General features: G+C 52.0%; 1 protein-coding gene across 1 annotated transcript; it reads left to right on the forward strand.

Annotated features, from left to right (window-relative positions):
• The first annotated feature begins 10,558 nt into the window (after positions 1–10,558).
• LOC147646258 (maestro heat-like repeat-containing protein family member 7) lies at positions 10,559–16,689 on the forward strand. Its single transcript, XM_086873712.1, has 16 exons — positions 10,559–11,201; positions 11,301–11,459; positions 11,729–11,793; positions 11,903–12,052; positions 12,242–12,390; positions 12,695–12,842; positions 13,092–13,279; positions 13,369–13,506; positions 13,785–13,899; positions 14,072–14,209; positions 14,423–14,599; positions 14,736–14,891; positions 15,050–15,151; positions 15,521–15,623; positions 15,904–15,960; positions 16,250–16,689. Exons 1-16 carry the CDS (start codon positions 11,078–11,080, stop codon positions 16,447–16,449), a joined length of 2,169 nt encoding a protein of 722 aa, XP_086729838.1. The 5' UTR covers positions 10,559–11,077; the 3' UTR covers positions 16,450–16,689.
• The last annotated feature ends 1,536 nt before the right edge of the window (positions 16,690–18,225 follow it).

The following is an 18,225-nucleotide window of genomic DNA, read 5'->3' on the forward strand; positions in this document are numbered from 1 at the left end:
GACACCATTGCAAAATCAATTACAGGGTACAGGTGCATTTGGTTCTACAGGAGGACTTACATTGCTTACCCTGGGCTTAAACACTCGACCCAAGATAAAAGTTGTTCCCAATTATAACGGAGAATCCCACCAATTAGAAGGAATATTGGATACTGGGACAGACTCAAGTATTGTTGCTCCACAGTATTGGCCCCAGGAATGGCCTTTGTTGTCCAGTATGGTTACTGTTACAGGGGTGGGAGGCTTAACTTTAGCGAGAAAGTCTCCACAAATCCAGATTCAATTAGATGGGAAGGTCATCAGTTCTGTTTTGTCAATTGTTCCATTACCAGACAAGGTTCAATGTCTAATAATGCGAGATATTTTGTCACAACTCGGTGTTATTTTGACCAATGAGCACCCTTTGGAATAGAGGCCATTGTTTGGACTTTCCCACTCCCATTTAAATGGATAATTCAGGAACCAGTATGGGTTGAACAGTGGCCTTTAAAAAGGGAAAGTCTGCAACAAGCTCATCAATTAGTGCTGGAACAATATCAACAAGGACATTTAAAGTTGTCAACAAGTCCTTGGAATGCCCCTATTTTTGTTATAAAAAAAAAATCTGGAAAATATCGATTGCTGCATGACTTACGTGCAGTAAATGAACAAATGGAGCCAATGGGGGCGCTACAACCTGGTTTGCCCAATCCTGCAATGTTTCCAAAAGATTGACCCTTGTTAATAACTGATTTAAAGGACTGTTTTTTCACCATCTCACTGCATGAACAGGATACTTGCAGATTTGCTTTTACCTTGCCTTCATTAAATCGAGCAGAACCAGACAAGAGATTTGAATGGACAGTTTTACCACAGGGTATGCGTAATTCTCCTACCTTGTGCCAGCTTTATGTTGATAATGCTTTGCAGCCACTACGTGTTCAGTGGCCTACAACCATTATTTATCATTATATGGATGACGTTCTTTTTGCTCAGTCACAACCTTTTGCAGATTAACAAGTTAAAGACATTCAAACACAACTACTTCAGAATGGACTGATTGTTGCACCTGAGAAAATACAGCAGTCATCCCCATGGAAATATCTCGGGGGGACTTTAACTGAGCAGTATGTTGCCCCTCAGAAACTGTCATTGAACATGTCACTTCATACTGTTCATGATGCTCAGCGATTGCTGGGGGATTTGCAATGCCTTAAACCTGTTGTGGGTATTCCTAATGAACTTTCACAATCCTTATGACCTTTGTTAAAAGGTACCGATCCTACAGCACCTATACAGGTCACCAGTGAACAACAAGAAGTTCTCAATAAAATAATGGACGGTATCCAGACAGGTGTTGTTTGTAGGCAAGATCCAGACTTGGACATTAACTTTACTGTATGGTTTGGACCTCAACATCTCATGGGTGCTTTAACACAGCAACAAAAGAAAACAGGGGAGATATGGGTATTAGAGTGGTTGTTACCACCACTACAACAGAGACATACCTTAATTCAAAAAATTGAAATTTTAGCAGATTTAATAAAACAAAGGTAGAAGCGATTGTGACAAATTATGGGTGCAGATCCAGCTGTAATTCAGATACCAATAAAAAAGGACACTTTAGACTGGTATTTAATTCACAGCTCCACACTGCAAGAAGCATTGCTTGACAACAGCAGTGTGGTCAGTACTGAGGATAGGCCAGCAGAATTGGATTGAAAAGCCCAAACGATCATTTGTGCCGTTACCAGGGGCATCAACGGTGTTCACTGATGCTGGAAAGAAATCTCGCACAGCTGCTGCTACATGGCAAAATTCAGAAGGACAATGGAATCATCACATTATTCCAGCTCAAAAGGAGGACACATTACAAACTCTGGAATTAGTCGCTGTTGTTTGGGTTTTGGTGCAGTTTAAGGGTCCTGTTAATGTGGTAACTGATTCTTTATATGTTGCAGGAGTGAGTGAACGTATTGAAAAAGCAGACATAAAGGAAGTAAAAAATCCTCGTTTATATGAACTGTTTTTGCAGCTTCAAAGAGCAGTAAAGTTGAGGACTGCTGCCTTTGCTATTATCCATATTCATAGCCAGAAATGGGATGTGGGTTTAGGAGAAGGAAATGCTAGGGCAGATCAATTGGTTTCTTTGACACAAAATAGCCCTGTCCCACCACAGACATTAGCTAGAGAAGCTCATGCCATCTTTCATCAAAATGCAAATGGTCTCCATCGAGAGTTTCAGATACCTTTGGAGGAGGCTCAGGCTATCGTCAAAGCATGTCCTATTTGTAGTTTTCATAATCAAGGCAGTGGATTGGGTCTTGGGGTAAACCCTAGAGGATTACAGGCTAATGAGTTGTGGCAAATGGATATTACTCATGTTGCAGAATTTGGGAGAGTTATGTACATGTCACCATTGATACTTACAGTCATTACATCTGGGCCACAGCTCAATCTGGTGAGAAAGCACGGAATGTTGAGCGACATTTAGTAAGTTGTTTTGCAGTCATGGGAGTTCCATGTTCTATCAAAACAGACAACGGGCCTGCTTATTGTAGTAGTAGAATTAAGCAGGTGATGCAATCATGGGGAATCAGACACATAACAGGGATTCCACATTCTCCCACGAGTCAGGCAATAGTAGAACGAGCTAATGGTACTTTAAAGCAATATCTGAACAAATTTAGAGAGATCAAAGATCCACAAGAATGATTATTGCATTGTTTGTTTTAAAATTTCTGTGTATTTTCGGAAACAGTGATTTGCCTGCAGCAATACGTCATAGTGCACCTGAAGCAGAGAAAACTCAAAGTCCAATATGGGTTCGCTATAAGGATCCAAAAACAGGTCTGTGGGGAGGTCCCAGCAAGGTACTGTATTGGGGACGTGGTTATCTTTGTGTGTCTACCCCCACAGGGCCTGTCTGGGTGCCGAGCCGATGGACTAAACCTGCTGATCCCAGGGATTTACCTGCAGCTGATCCAGAAAATTCTGCAGATACTTCTCGCTCTCTACCATCAACATAGAGACGGGATCTGATGAACTCTCACATGCAAATCTTGTATACAGTACCAGAGTGTGAATGTTATCCTTTTGTATGTTACATTTGTAAAGTGTGTAAAGAAAAGTGGTGGGCACATTCTAAGTGGGGTCGATCCCCAAGAGGGATTTGTACAGAGTGTTACAACTTTGAAAGAAATTTCACTGAGGTTGCATTACAGGAAGATGTGCAAACAGGACAATTTGAAAAAGGATCTGATAGATGGTGGGAGATTTATGCTTTTGGGATAAACCCAGAAAATTATTGTTATCATCCTAATACCCCTTTGCCGTATATTATTGAAATAACCACAATACACTGTCATAAAACACTTACACAGGTCAGGTGTGATATTCCAGGGGTAAAAAATAAAAATTGGGAGCAATTCTTAAAACGGCAGTCTCGAGAGAAAGGGTCTTTCCCTGAAAGTTATCCCTGCTGCTGAGAAGATGGAACACCCTGTGGTTCAAAGCAAACAAATCGACGGGCCAGGCAGAGGGGTAAAAGAAAAGGGAAGCAAGATCTCCCATGGGATCCAGCCAAGGTGCTGGCTGAACTGCCACAATCTTTTTAAAGTCCTTAAGAGACTATCTTTGATCCGGTTGTTGTAGTGGTTTACCATGATAAAAAGAAATGAGGGGCTCTTGATAGACATTGATGAAAGACAAAATATGTGGATAATGTGGGCCAATCAAACTGGACAGGATAATTTTTGCCTTTCAATGGCCACCCCTTCAGATCCTTTTCGAACTTGTTTAGTGGGCGCACCTTTAGATGATTCACTCAATGCCACAATGTTTAAAAAATGGACAAAGAATTGGAAAATGCCCAAGGAAGCAAACAAAACATTATGTGAAATTCCATCAGGTAGATTCACGATCAATATTTGTGACACAGGTTTAATCCCAGCAAATCCCATTGGTGCTCACATTTGGTACATTGCTACAGGTTTAAATGTTACCGGGTCAGAGCCACGAGAGTTAAGACTGTTAGGCTCAGCCCCTAGCAATTATTGTTTAACTTTTGTCAATTGGGCTAGGAACAATCATGCAAAAAAGTCTCATGGGCCAAATGGTACAAATATTTCTCCACAAAATTTGCTGTATTTGCAGAATAATGATGCATACTGTGGCAATTGGTCTCACAAGGTAAATTCTAGCAGTTCACCTCTGCAATTACCACCTGGTATTTTTCTAATCTGTGGACATCATGCATGGCAAAGGACTGCCAGCAAACATTTATGGAGGGCCTTGTTATTTTGGGAAATTGACATTGTTTGCACCCACTATACAGCGACTATGAGGAGCCAATAGAATCAGGTTATGAACAAAGAGAAGTGTGTTCCAATTGGGGCCAGAATGCAAGGATCAGGTTGAACTTTGGGAACGTCCTACAGTGATTGTGTCATCTCTTTTTACACCTGGAGTATCTAGTGCTCAAGCCTTAACACAGTTACGACGACTGGCATGTTGGACAGGAAAACAGTTTAATATTACATCAAAGGTTTTCTCTGATTTGCTTTTGGAAATGAAGAGTGTTAGGCATGCTGTATTGCAGAATAGAGCTGCTATTGATTTTTTACTATTAGCACAGGGCCATGGCTGTGAAGACTTTGATGGAATGTGTTGCATGAATATTTCTGACCATTCAGTGTCTACTCATGCTCATCTCCAACAACTACAGAACAATATGAAAATATTAACCATGGAAACAAATCCATTAGAGGAATGGTTTCAATCCCTAGGTCTCACAGGATGGTTAAAATATTTGGCACAAATGGCAATTGTTGTTATATTGATCATTGTGATTGTGCTACTGTTTATTCCTTGCATACTGCAATGCTTGCAAAACATGATGAAAAGGGCTACTTCTACAGTTTTGTTAGTACAAAAAGAAAACAGGGGAATTGTAGAGGAATGGCTAGAGAGCAAAGGTCATGTTCCCATGCAGCAGTTAGCTGGGAAAGAATGAGACAATAGAGTACAGTTGGTGTGAGATGTTGCAAGGTCAGGAAGGTCTTAGTTAACAGAGAACAGGACGCTGTGATCAGAAGAATGTGAATTCAGCATAGATGAGCGATCACAGGAATGTGGAATTAGGTGGAGTTGACCTTAAATAAAAATATCCAATAATGAGCTTGTTTTTACACTTTGTATGAGCCTAATTATTGATGCTATATAAGTGGTTTTAGAGTTACCAATAAATGAGACTTGCTGATCATTCATATTGAGTGCTGCATTTCTCCCGCCGAACTCATCATTTAGGTCCAAGTTCCAAACTGCAAATTTTTACACTCAAGACACAGTCATGAAGAACATGTATTTCAATTTTCTATTCCTTTAACTGCAGTGTAAAATATCTTAATATTGGAAAACATCCATAAAATCTCTCAAGGAAGGCAGCTAATGGATCCTTTTCACTAGCACGTGAACAAACTAAGGAACTAAAATCAAAGCTGAGTTCTCTTTTTCAAAAGATCAGTTACCTCTTTCTTACTCCAGTGTTATAGAAGATTTTTCACTACACATTTGGGGGTAATTTTTATCTTTCATATTTTTGGGGGGGGTTTTTTTTGTTTGCTTTTGTTGTTTTTGTTGGTTTTTTTTACAGAAAACATGTCCTAGAAAAGGCATGTCCTTTGCTCCTGGTTCCCGTGTGGAGCAGCTCCCTTCCCGCTGGCTGAGCTGCTCAGGCAGAGCCCGGCAGCTCCTGGCCCTGCAGGGCTGAGGCTTTTCCCCGTTGCTGGGCACAGACTGATGGAGCAGCAGTGCTGAACACGGGCACACGCAGAGGGAGCAGAGCAGCTGCCTTTGCCCACCTGAAGCTCCAAGGCCAAACTCTGAGCAGGCACGGCTGCAAGAGACTCGCAGGCTCCCTGTTGGCTCTGCTGCCCCACTTGTGCCCGGCCCAGCTCTGCGGGAGGCAGAGGGAGAACAAGGGGCAGCTCCCTCCCAGCCCCAGCCCAGGGACCCCTCCAGCCCCGGGCCTTGGGCCACTGTCAGCACCCGGTGCTCCAGCCACGGCTTCTGCTGACACTGACAGCAACAACCAAACTGGGGCTGGTCCCGAGGGAGCAGCAGCAGTGCCTGGATCTGATCCCTCAGTCTGGGGCAGCCCCCTGGGGGAACAGAGGGCACAGCAAGAGGGACAAAACCAGTCAAGGTCAGAGACTGGGAAGAGCCAGAGCTGGGAGCAGGAACAGCTGCTTCATTGAATCCTGGAGAAAGCTCTTGGCTGGGTCAAAGCACTGAAAGGTGTGAAGAGCAGAGAGGAGGCCACACCAAACAATGCTCCTGTTTTCACATTTCCCCTCTCCATGTCCCAGAAGGAATTGAATGAACTTATTCTTCTCTCCCAGTTGTCTCCTTCAGCTTGAGCAGCTCAGCACCGGGAGCTGAAGGAGCTGAAGCCTCAGGCCACAAGAGCTGAGCAAGAGGGGGCTTTTGGACTAAAGTAATGCTGCTAAGTAATGGACCTAGCTGAATGCAGCAGATAGAATCCTGGTATTATAGAATCCATTCTGCTGGAAAAGACCTCTGAGTTCATCCAGTCCAGCCAGTCACCCAGCAGTGTCAAGCCCCCCACTAACCCTCGTTTCTGAAGTGCCAAGGTCGGCACAACAGGCCCTGAGTGAGGCCTGAACAACAGGCCCTGAGCCAAAGGTGATCTCTGAATGAACCTTCCAGCCAAAGGTTACCTGTCCATCTGCTCATTACTGAAATATTCATGGTCATGAACACTGTGATAGATGTATCCACTCATCAATGAAACATGGATTGACCTTTCTGTGTTTAGAAGCCAGACAAGGCCATGAAATCCGACATCTGGCCTTGTTTGGGGTGTATGGTCAGGGTCGACTCCCTTGGTTCCTCCTTGAGGCCTGGCCAGGCTTTGGCAGGGACGCAAGAGGAGGATGAAACCAGATGTTCCCACACCAGAAGTGCTGTCAGTTTGTTTATTCAGCACTATCAAAGCTGGGCCCTCTCTCACAGCGGGGTTGGAGCCTCACCTGTGGCTGGAGGCACCTGCAGCAATTCCCAGTGTCTGGAGTGGCTCTCCAGCCCTTGGCTGTGACAGCTTCCCCAGCTGATGGGTGGATCTGGGGATGGCAAAGTCTGAGGGGAACTGGTGCTGGATCTTTGTTAATCCCTGCAGGCAATCTTTGGCACTGATGATTGGATTCATTGCTGAGCTGCTCCTTTTGTCATCTTTTGCTGCTTGGAGCTGCAGTTAGTGACACTGATTCCTTCAGGTGGTGTTTGTGCCTTTGGTGCTGACTCTGCCTGCTGCTGAAACAAAACAGGCAAAGTCTAACCAGATCACAACAAAATGTCACTTTTAAAATGTAAATGTAAGGAATCAGTCCCATCTGTAATTCCCAGAAGGGAAGCTCTCCCCAGAGTTCACTGGCTCTGGAGTGGGGCTGAGGTCGGAGCACCGTGCGAGCAGTGGGGCAGTCGGTTAAAAGAGGCTGAACCGCTGGATGTCTTAAAATGCATCCAAACATTGCATATGGAAAAAGAAAAAGAACTCATGGGTTTGGGAAGACAAGGAGGGATTTTGTTAACAGCACCAACAGAAGGAACAATTGTTTTCGGAATGCTCCCATGTGGAGTGACAGAAGAGGGTTTTAGTCTTTAGCTCAGGTTTGTTTGTCCAAGTAAAATAATAATAACAATAGCAATAACAACAATAATTATAACAACACAATAATATATATTTATATATATAACTAAAAATCAATAATGTGAAATAATGCTGACAATTCCAATTTGTTACCTTTGGCTGCTCACTGTAACACTAAAATACCCTACAAAAAAGGACTAGCAAAGACCCAAATGTCAATGGTAAACTTTGTGAATTGTATACAAGGAATAACGGAGGAAGGGATAAAACTGGCAATTTTTATAGGGTTTGGCAATGCTGTGATGTGGAATGCTTTGTCTGTTCCTGTGAAAAACACAGTGATTAAGACTGCTGGGTTTTTCATGTATCACACTATCTACAAGCTACAGGATTGGTTGAACAATTGTTAAAAGAGCAGTTGATAAAATGAGGAGATGGGAACCTGTCCCGGTGGAGAACCCATCTCCCAGATGAGCTCCATGCCCTTAACAATGGGCCCACTGGGAAATGGAAACCCCTGGGTGTGCACGGCTGCACCCAATTTGCAAACACAGCCATGGACAGTGAGACTTGGGCTGCCTGGGAAATTGTTCTGGGTGTGATGGCCCCTGCCAGGGCCACCCCAGAGGCTGCAGGGCTGGACCTTCATGCACTGGAATTCATTAGGAGAAATCAGAAGCAAATGAGAGTTTAAAATACAGGAATAAGAATTCAGATTCCTCCAGGACACTTTGGTTTGATAACTGCTCACTGGAGCTTGGCCTTGCAAAGGCTTCATGTCACGGGAGGAGGAATTGATGCAGATTATCAAGGAGAAATTGAAGTAAGTCTGTTAAACAATAGTGAACAAGATTTGATTGTTCAACCCCATGACAAGGTAGAAGAAATATTGATATCGCAATTGAAAAAATAATTGTGAAGAAAGAATATCCACTTCAAATTGCCTCCATTTGTGGATAAAAAGAGTTTGGACCCAGCAGTCCTAATAAAGGAGCCAGAGTGTGGGTCCAGAGGCCAAATGGCCCTCCCAAGCCAGCTGAAGGAACAGCTCTGGGCAAAGACAACACTGTTTGAATCCTGAGACCTGTGCAGGAACAATGGGAATATGTCCCTGCAGCCAAGTGTTCTCTGCCAGAACAAGTCGATGGGATGGGATATTGTTTTACAGACCCTGCCAGACCAAATCTCCCTGTTTGCCCCAACGGCCCCTTTGGAAAATGCTCAGATCCACAGGGCTCCATGTGAAGGCTGATGTGACCCTGAGGGACTTCCACACCAATTCCAGCCAGGAGCCTGGCTGTCCCTCAGGGACTGGGACCCGGCACCTCTCCAGCCGAAGGGGAAAGGACCCCAGCAAGCCTTGTTAGCCACAGACAGCGCAGTAAAGCTGAACAGCAAAGGACCTTGGGGACATTATTCTGGAATTCAAAAGGTGCCAGCTCCATGGACAACAGAATTATTGTTCCTAACGTGAATGAGAGTGAGGAAAAAGAATGAGTAGGCTTGTGATGGTAAAGCACAGAAATCCTTTCACATTGTGACCTCCAACTAGAACAGGGCTTGGTTTCTCCGGAAGGGAAATCTCAGTCAATCCTGTAAAACTGATAATTGCATTCCTGTGTTCCACAGCACAGTTTTCTCTGAGTGTCCCTGCACTGGATCTGTTACGAGTCAGAGCCCATTGACAGAGTTTTGGCCACCCCACAGGGTGAGCCCTCCGAGGGAACCCCATTCCTCCCAACCTGAGCTGAGAACATACCCAGCAATTAGTTACATTGAGTATTTTGGCTACTTTGATCTTTAAATTTTCAAAATAATTTTGATGACTAATGCCTTGATTAAACTTCAGAGGTGTTTCTGGCAAACAAAGATCCTGTCTGACTCTCAAGATACAACTTACAGGTGTTGGGGGTTCGGTGTCCTTTATTTTCTATTTAGTTCTGGCTTGCCTGTGGAATTTTTACTCATGACTTGCAGGGAAAACTTAACTGCGGGTACTTGGTGGGTGCTTGAGGAAAGATAAAGAGTTTGGCTGGGCCCAGGGGGGGAAGGGGGCAGGAAAAGGGGAGGGTGGGGACAGTTTGGTGGCTTCTTCAGCTTCGGAGAAGAACACTTTGGGTACAGAGTTGTTGTGGTGGGGAGAAGGGAATTTCGCCATCACCCAGATGGAGCTGCTGCTTCTTCTCCTTCTTCCCTCTTCATTGGTGGCCTCACACCCCCTGTCCTGCCGGGACGTGTGGCAGTGCCAGCCACCGCCACGGAGCTGCTGATCCACCTCAGCCACTGGCCCGGGATCTCAGCTCATCCCTGCTGTTCCAGCTGAGTGTTCCTCAGAGCCCTGCAGGAGCACCAGCACTGACTGCCAACCCGAGGGGGTTTGTGAAACAAAGCCTCTCCTCCATCCTTTCCCGTCTCAGCCCAGAAAGCTGTCACGGGGTCCCTGGTTCTGTTTTCTTGCTAACGCTGTAGTTATTGTTGTTTGTTTGCCTGGTTATAAATATTAGTAAAAAACTGTCATTCCTATCCCCAGATCTCTGCCTGAGAGCCCCTTGATTTCAGGATTATCATAATTTGGAGGGAGGGGGTCTACATTTTTCATTCCAAGGGAGGCTCCTGCCCTCCCTAGCAGACACCTGTCTCTCAACACTGAGACATTTGCATGAGTAAATTTTGCAAAGTTTTCAATAAAATTCTTATTGATAAATTTGCCTCCATTTCATTTCTAACAAGCTGTTCCTAAAGATCCCATCAGGCTGTCTTAGACACTTTGGGCAAGGGATTCCTTCCAAGCTGGGCCACGTGGGGGAGGGGATGGGGGCGGCCCCAGGGCGGAGGGCAGGGTGTGCAAGGGCCCTTTGTGACACGCTGCAGCACGGTCACCGTGGGATGGTGGCAACGGGAGCAGATGTCAAAGGGCCCTTTGTGACACGTGCTGACATAGGAGCTGGCGGTGACAGGGCCACGCCACAGTGCTCGGTGCACGCGACGGGTCAGGACGCGCCAGAGCGGTGCTGTGAGGAGCCCCCGCACAGCGCACTCCTTTGTGTCGGACCTGGAGCTTTTCTGAAGCACTATTACTACAGGTGACCTCGAGGCCAGACCACAGGTCTTGCTGACCTGTGGCCTTCCCGAGGCTTCCTTCTTAAGGTTCTCTTGAGGGCAGACCGTGGGACTTGGTGACCCGGAGCTTTTCCGAGGTGTCGCCCATCCCTGCAGTCTCTGCCCTTGAGACCAGACCACAGTCCCTGTTGAGGAGCCTCCTGTCCTTCTGGCACGAGCCCTCAAGACCCAAGTGCAGGACTTGCTGTCTTGCAATCTTGCCAGGACTTGAGTCTTGCAGGTGCCTTCCAGGCACGACTGCAGGACTTGCTGACTCCAAGCTTTTCCGAGCCATCTCTCCTGCAAGCAACCATAAATCCAGTCACTGCCATGGAGCAGCGACCCCCAAGAGTGCCCAAGTTGGCCTGGCTTGAGGAGCAGGAAGAAGAAGGCTCTGGAGCTGTCCTGGCACAGGAGTCTGAAGAGGTGCAGGAGTTCCAGGCACCACAGGAGGGTGAGTTGAAGAGCTCGGCATTAGGGCTAGTGCCTGTTGCCAGCTTGGCCCCATCCCATTCCATGCCATGCCATCCCCTGGTGCTGTTCCTATGGAAAGGATGGGAGAGTCCTAAAGAAGACAGGGAGCAGCGACCCCCAAGAGTGCCCAAGCTGGCCTGGGTGGAGGAGGAGGAGGAGGAGGTCGAGGAAGAAGGCCCTGGAGCTGCCCCAGCACCAGAGACCGAAGAGGTGCAGCAGTTGCAGCCGCTGGAGGAGGGTGAGTGGCAGAGCTGGGCCACAGGGCTGGTGCCTGCGGCCATCTTGGCCCCATCCCATCCCATTGCATCCCATCTCATCCCATCCCACACTGTCCTGTGGAGACACACCAATGGACAGCACAAAAAAGGGGCTGGGGCTGCCCCCGCAGCAGTGGCCGTGCTGCATCCCCTGGGGCATCCCGGGACTGTCCCTGCCTGGGGAACGCAGGGCTGGGCTGTGCTCTCCAGCCTCTCCCGCAGCCCCTCAGCTCTGGCTGCTCTTTGCCAGATGCAGCCATGGACGGCACACAAGAGCAGGACACCGCCCGTGGCCGCTTCCGCAGAGCAGCGCAGGTACCTGCAGCCATCCCCACCTGCGCTGGGCCTGCTGGCACTGCTCAGCCCAGCACCGCACTTGGAGCACTCCATGCAACTTCCCTGCCTTCCTGCCCTTCTCCTACAGTTTCTTTACCAATACATCAAGAGAATTGGCAAGGAAGACACCAGACCTACGGACACTGAGGTCAAAGCATCCTCAGAGGTCTTGGTAGAACAGAGCAGCGCTGCCCAGCTGGATCTGCTTGTAGAGACGGCTCTTTTCAATCCAGAGCAAGTAAGCAGCCTGTGGCCAGCCTTTGATCCTCCAGCAATTGCTTGGCTTTCCCAAGCCACGCCTGCTGCTCACTTGAAGCTTTTGAGGCCATGGCAGTGGGCTGGAAGAGAAGCACTTGTCTGGGGAAGAAGCTGGGCACATTGCTGACTCCCTCTGCTAGCATTCCAAGTCTCCCTGTGCCTTCTCCAGGTGCCCGGCGTGGTGAGGTACATCCACCAGTGGCTCATGGCCAATGAGGCTGCTGAGCACAGGATGGACTGGGCCCTGATGCAAGTGGCCGAGGCAGAGCCCGATGATGTGGCCATCACTCTCCTGCGGGTGGCCCCAACGTGTGACAGGTAGGGGGCCCAGCTGCCCCGAGGCCTCAGGGCTCCCCAGCCCATCACCCTGTACAGCCCGGCCCAGGGCTGTGAGCAACACAGACTTGCAGGGCCCTCTGGCTGCTCCCTTTGCCAGCCCTGCTACAAAGTCGGCCCCCGAGCCTGCTGCCGTGCTGCCAGCCTGCCCCTCAGGGGCCTGTCCCCACAGGGCTGGGCTGCCTGGCTGCTGCTGCCGCTCAGGGCCAGTGGGCACAGGCAGAGCTGGCGGCCAGCTCAGCTCCCCGCTGCTGCCCAGCCCACGGTGCTGTGTCTGACCCCGCAGAGCTGCTATGGCCATGTGGACGACCATCTTGCTCTCGCCCTGGATTTCAGAGGAAGTGACACCGCTCCTCATCAATGTGGTGGGGAGCTGGCCGCAGAAAAACCTGGGCACCTCTGATGGGGACAAGACGGCTGTCTTTTCCCTGACTGTGAGTTTCTGGAGCTGGCCTTTGCTCACCGCAAGGCCGGACGCCTCTCCAGCAGCTCTGTTACCTCCTTCCCCCACTGCATCTCCCTGCTTCAGGCACTGGCCACAAACCTGGCCTAGGGGCAGCTTCAGGGCCACCAGGCCCGTTGCTCCCCCTGCATCTGCCCCGGCCTCTCCCTGCCACGCTCAGGCCCTGCCACACGGACGCCCCGGCACTGAGCGCTGTCTCGGGCTGCTTTGTCCTCTGCAGGCAACTCTGGTGATGTGGAAGATCCTCCAGGGGCCCTGTTGCCCACAGATCCTCACAGTCTATTTCCCCCGCCTCTTTGTGCATCTGCTCTTCCAAACGTACTTCAGTACTTTGTATATGACAGAAGACGTCCATACCTTCTGGAAGGAATGCCAGGAGCAACACGGCCTCTCCACCAGCCCCAACAGGTGCTCCATGCCACTCCTCCTGTCCCTGCCACTTCCCCAGCCTCAGAGCCAGCGCTCCCAGCGTCACCTGGGCTTTGCTGTGCACACAGGTTTGCAGTGCAGACCCTGAAGGCCCTGCTCTGCAGTCTCCACTTGGAGCATGTGGTGGTGGCAATGGAACACAAGCGTGGCTGGGACACGCTGCTCTGTGCTGACACCCACCACTATGCCATGGGTCTGCTGGCCAGGTGAGACCCCCTTCTCCCCACTGCCTCTGACATTTGTGCCCCATGACCAGGATGCCCCCCACAGTCCCCGTGGCCATGGGCCTGAGGGCCTCGTCACCGAGGGATGGCCAAGGAGACTGCAAAAGGCTGTGAGAGGAGGGTGCCCAGGAGCAGCCACATCTCAAGGGCCCAAATACCCTCACAGGGTGCTGGGGCAATAGGACAACTGTGTCCATCAGTCCTGGGAGAGGTTTTTCACGCCCTTGCTGAGACTCTTTCTGCCATTTTCTGCCTTCCAGGGTAATGCGCCGTGCATCCGCCCACTTGTGTAAAGGCATCTTAAGCTACCTGCTTGAGGTGCTCAGCAAACCGTTGCCACTCTGGGATGTCTCTGCCATGGCATTCCTTGTGGAGGTGAGCCTGATGGCCAGCACTACCTCGCTCAGCTCCCTGCCAGCCCTGTCCCCTGGCAAAGCCACAGCTGCCTGGGACAGCACCCGTGCCCTGTGCTGCTACCTGGGCCCAGCCCTACGCACTTCCAGGCTCCTGCTGGCCGGCTCCCCTCTCACTGCCCTGTGCCTTTCAGCTCCTAGATTGCCTGGACTTGAGTGACTGTGGTGACAGCCTAATGGAGATCTTGTATAAGTACCTGTGGTACAATTCCACAGAGATGCATCACCAGGTTCTCAGGGCTCTCCTCCTGCTAAAGGACCATCCCTCCATGGTGAGAAGGGGGCAGCAGCTGAAGCCGTGTGGGCAGCATGAGGCTGGGCAATGCTGTCACTTGGCCTTGGCTGGCCTTTGCCTTGGGCGCTGAGGCAGCTCCTCGCAGCTCTCCTGTCTCCTGCTTCAGCTGCCCGAGTGCTTTGGGACAGCCCTTTGGCCTCTGGGCCCTGCAGCAGCTGCCCGGGCTTTCACACACTTGTGTTCTGCACAGGCCGAAAGAATTCAGAGCCTGACAGGAAGACTAGTGCACCTCCTGTGGGACCTGGACAGTGACGTGGCCAGGATGAGCATTGCTCTCCTGAGCCATATTTTCACAGATGAAGACACCCCAATATCCTGGCGCAGGGCCCTGCAGCTGGCTGAGCCGCTCCTGAAACTCCTGGACAATGTAAGGCTCTGTGCCCCAGCCACGGCCACTGCCTGCTGCCCGGACACTTTGTGCCCTGTGCATTTGCAGGCCTGCGCCAATGTGGGCCACAAGAAGCCAATGATGAGGTCATTTTTCCTTCCTTCCTTTCATACAGCCCCATAGCCAGGTGCAGCTGCTCTCCATGTTTCTCCTTCGAAGAGTGATGTCTTCAGCTGAAGAAGAAGGAAGAAAGCCCCTGAAGGAACGAGTGTACCAGAGCCTGCTCCCACTCTTTTTCCACTGCCAAGATGAGAATCGGCATGTGGCAGAGGTGAGGACTCCTGGGCTGCTGCTGCGCCTTGGCAGGGGGCTCAGCTGCCTCCTGCCCTGACGCAGGCTTGCAGGCTGCAGCCTCCTCCAGCCCTTGGCACTGGGACACTCCTGTGCCCTGCCTTGTGGGGCCATTTGCGGCTCTCTGCTGCTCCCCAGGCCTCTCGGACAACGCTCCTTCGCGCGGCTCACTTCCTGAAGAGGCCAGACCTGGAAAAAGCTGTCAGGAAGGAGAAGCTGTGGAAGTTTGCCAGGCTCGTGGTAAGGACGGCTGGAAGTCCCAGTCTCAGACTAGAGAAGCCCCCTGGCCCCGGTGCTCAGTGTGTGGGGCTGGCAGCTGTGCCCCTGCCCACTGCTGCAGCCGGGGGCCGCACGGCTTCTTCTCCAGCCCCCTGTGGCCCCGAGCCGGGTGCCGATGGAGCCCCGGCCCAGCGGGGCTGCGGGCCGGGCCGGCACCGCGGCTCCCCGGGCAGCAGCCGGCCCTCTGCCCCCTCCAGAGCCCGGCGCCAGCGGCTGCTGGCCGGGCCTCAGGGCTGGCCGGGCACGGGAGGGCGCGACTGGCCGCAGGCAGCAGCGCCCGGCCGAAGGGCAGAGCCCGCGCCAACCCTTCCCTCCTGCCGCTCTCTCCAGCTGGCCGACCACAGGATCCCCTTGGCCGAGCACCTGCGCCGGGCCCTGCAGTACCTGCAGGACCCACAGGAGACCCTGCGAGCGGCGGCCATCAGGGTCATCGGTGAGTCCCGAGCCCGGGCTCCCTCCCCGCCCCGCCGCAGCTCGGCCCCAGCCCCGGCTGCTGCCCCGGCAGCGGCACCCGGGCCCGGCGCCCTGGAGCCCCGGCTGCCCTCGGGGCTGCTGCTGCCGGCCTCTGGCAGCCGTGCCCTTGGGCTGAGTCAGGATGCGGCAAGGGCCCGGGCTGAGCCCTGCCGAGGCAGGAGGCCGTGTGGCCACAGGGCTGGCAGCGCCGCTGGCAGAGAGCTGTGCTGCTGGGACCCTGACAGGCTCTATGTTCTCAGGGATGGCCGGGGAGCAGCTGAGGGGGCAGCACGCAGAGCTCCAGGTTTTGTGCAGAGGTGAGCCACGGCAGCAGGCTGACAGTGGTGGCTGTCGGGGACAGCTGCAAGCCCTGGCCAAGCTGTGGAGGGCTCTGCTCCTGTCCCGGTGAGGGACGGCGTGGGCAGAGCACAGTGAGATTTCAGGGCCACGTGGGGCATTTGTGGCCAGCAGCTTCGGGCTGACCCCCTTGGTCCCTGCTCCCTCCTGGCCAAGGCAAGAGCCGGCTGGCATGGCCCTGGCAGGGGGCTCTCGCTGGGCCCCCACAGCTCTGGGGTGTGACCGTGGCTCTGTTCGTCTCTCTTGCAGCCCTCGAACGCCTGACGGAGGACAGAAGCGGTGCCGTGTCAGACCTGGCACTTGAGACGCTGTATGTCCTCCGGGCCATCCAGAGTGCCCGTTACTCCATTCTCCAGAGGATGGAAGACCAAATCCTCAGGGCATGGAGGACACGGCCTCGTCTGTCAGGCTTGGGCTGGCTGCGCTGCTGGAGATGTGCTCAGCGCTGACCTGAGAGGCTCTGTCTTCTGGTGCCACATGGGCCAGCCAGGATTTTTTATTTCATAAGGGTTGTTATTTTCCTTTTTTCTCTTCTTTTTACTATGTAAATAATATAGGATATGTTAGGGCTGAGAGGCTCTGTCTTCTGGGGCCACATGGGCCATCTGTTATTTTTTTTTTCATAGAGATTGTTTTTTTCTTCGTTTCGTTTCCATCTAGTATGTAAATAATATAGGATATGTTATAAACCACAAGAGTCCCAAGACCTTTCTTTTGCTGCCCAGGGTGTGCGGGGCATAGGGGAAGAGAGGGAAAAGGGTTCTTGTGTTCAGCAACCTGCCGGGGCATGCAGTGGTGCAGGGGAAATGGCCAGAAGCCCCTTGGCCTTTGGTGGTTGTGCTGAAGCCACAAGCCCTGTGGCAGGCAGGAAGCGCCATCTGTGTCCTGCTGCCCGTGTGTTGGTGCCGTGATGGCTGAGGAGCTGCTGGAGCTCCTGTGGGGCTGCGGCGCTGCTGCCGGGCCAGGCTGGGGGAGCCCCTGAGGGCACGGGGTGCTGGGAGGCCGTGAGGGGATGAGGGGCTGCGGAGGCCCAGACGGGACAAGGCAGTGGGAAGGCACGAGGGGCATGTGTGAGGGAGTGGGTGGCAGGAGGTTCCAAGGGGACAGAAGGCCCTGGAGGAGCCGGGGTGGTGGGAAGCCCTGAGGAATTGGGTGTCAGAGGCCATAAGCAGCCCCCGGGCAGCCGCCTGGTCCCTGACACCCGGCTGCTCCGGTGCTGCCCCAAAATGTCCCCCAGGCCTGCAGCAGAAGGCCTGGAGGCTGGGACACCACCCCAGCGGGAGGGTGGGGACAGCCCGAGGTGCCCAGGCTGGACTGGCTGGGGACATGGAGGGCAGGGGGTGCTGCCAGGCCACGGCCACTGGGTGCCTCCAGGAAGGGGCAGTGGGCAGAGGCAGGGCTGGCGGCCAGCCCGGGCCGTCACGGCTGCCCAGGCCACGCTGCTGTGACCGAGGCCCTCCTGACACAGAGCTCGGGGCCCACAGAGCTGCTGCCACCATGGGGAGGGTGGCGATGTCTCCTCTGGCAGGGCTGCCCAGTGGCTGATGCCCAAGCGGCTCTGGAGCCCACAGAAACAGCAGCAGAGTGTGCCCAGGAACAGCAGCAGCCCCAACGTCGGCACCTGCGCACTGAGGCGTCCGCAGCAGCCCAGTGCCAAACAGGGGGAGGCTGTGGGCACAATTGCCTTTGATTTGGCAAAAGGCTTCAGCAGAGTTGGCCACAATGGCTTTCTCTTCACTTGCAGCCTCACAGCAACGCTTGCCAGCTTCAGCTGCAGCCTGTGCCCGTGACTGACTTGGATGGCCGTGCTTGAGGGCGAGCTCGCCTTCCACACTCAGGTGCCCCAAAGCAGAGGCACTGGCACCATCCTGAGAAAGAGAGAGAGAGAGAGAGAGAGAGAGTCTGATGGGGCAGCTGCCCTCCCTCTCATCTGTCCAGGCACCTTAAAGACACATGAAACCAAATCCTGGACTTGCTTGGAACAAAGGAAGAAGCAGCATGTGCTGAAAAAAAGCAGGGACTTACACGGCTCAGTTTTGCTCTCCACTTGGGCAATCCCAGAATCCCTGAGCACTTGGTGTTGCAAAGTAGCATCAACATCATCCAGTCTCCAAGCACCCTGCCATGGGCACAGGTGGTGTGCAGGCACAGGTGTCACTAGAATTGGGAGAACACTTTTCCTTGTTGACCTTTTCCTCTCCTGGATTTCAAGCAAAGATGAAAAC

Source organism: Cyanistes caeruleus, unplaced genomic scaffold (genome assembly GCF_971803275.1).
Source record: "Cyanistes caeruleus unplaced genomic scaffold, bCyaCae1.hap1.1 HAP1_SCAFFOLD_105, whole genome shotgun sequence".
In the NCBI taxonomy this organism is placed as follows: domain Eukaryota; kingdom Metazoa; phylum Chordata; class Aves; order Passeriformes; family Paridae; genus Cyanistes; species Cyanistes caeruleus.

Bases quoted from the DNA above. Each gene is read 5' to 3' on its own strand.
- LOC147646258 (XM_086873712.1), top strand. From the start codon at position 11,078: ATGGAGCAGCGACCCCCAAGAGTGCCCAAGTTGGCCTGGCTTGAGGAG. The intron at 13,507-13,784 runs GTGAGACCCCCT...TCTGCCTTCCAG, and splicing joins GCCATGGGTCTGCTGGCCAG to GGTAATGCGCCGTGCATCCG. The intron at 14,600-14,735 runs GTAAGGCTCTGT...CCTTTCATACAG, and splicing joins TCCTGAAACTCCTGGACAAT to CCCCATAGCCAGGTGCAGCT.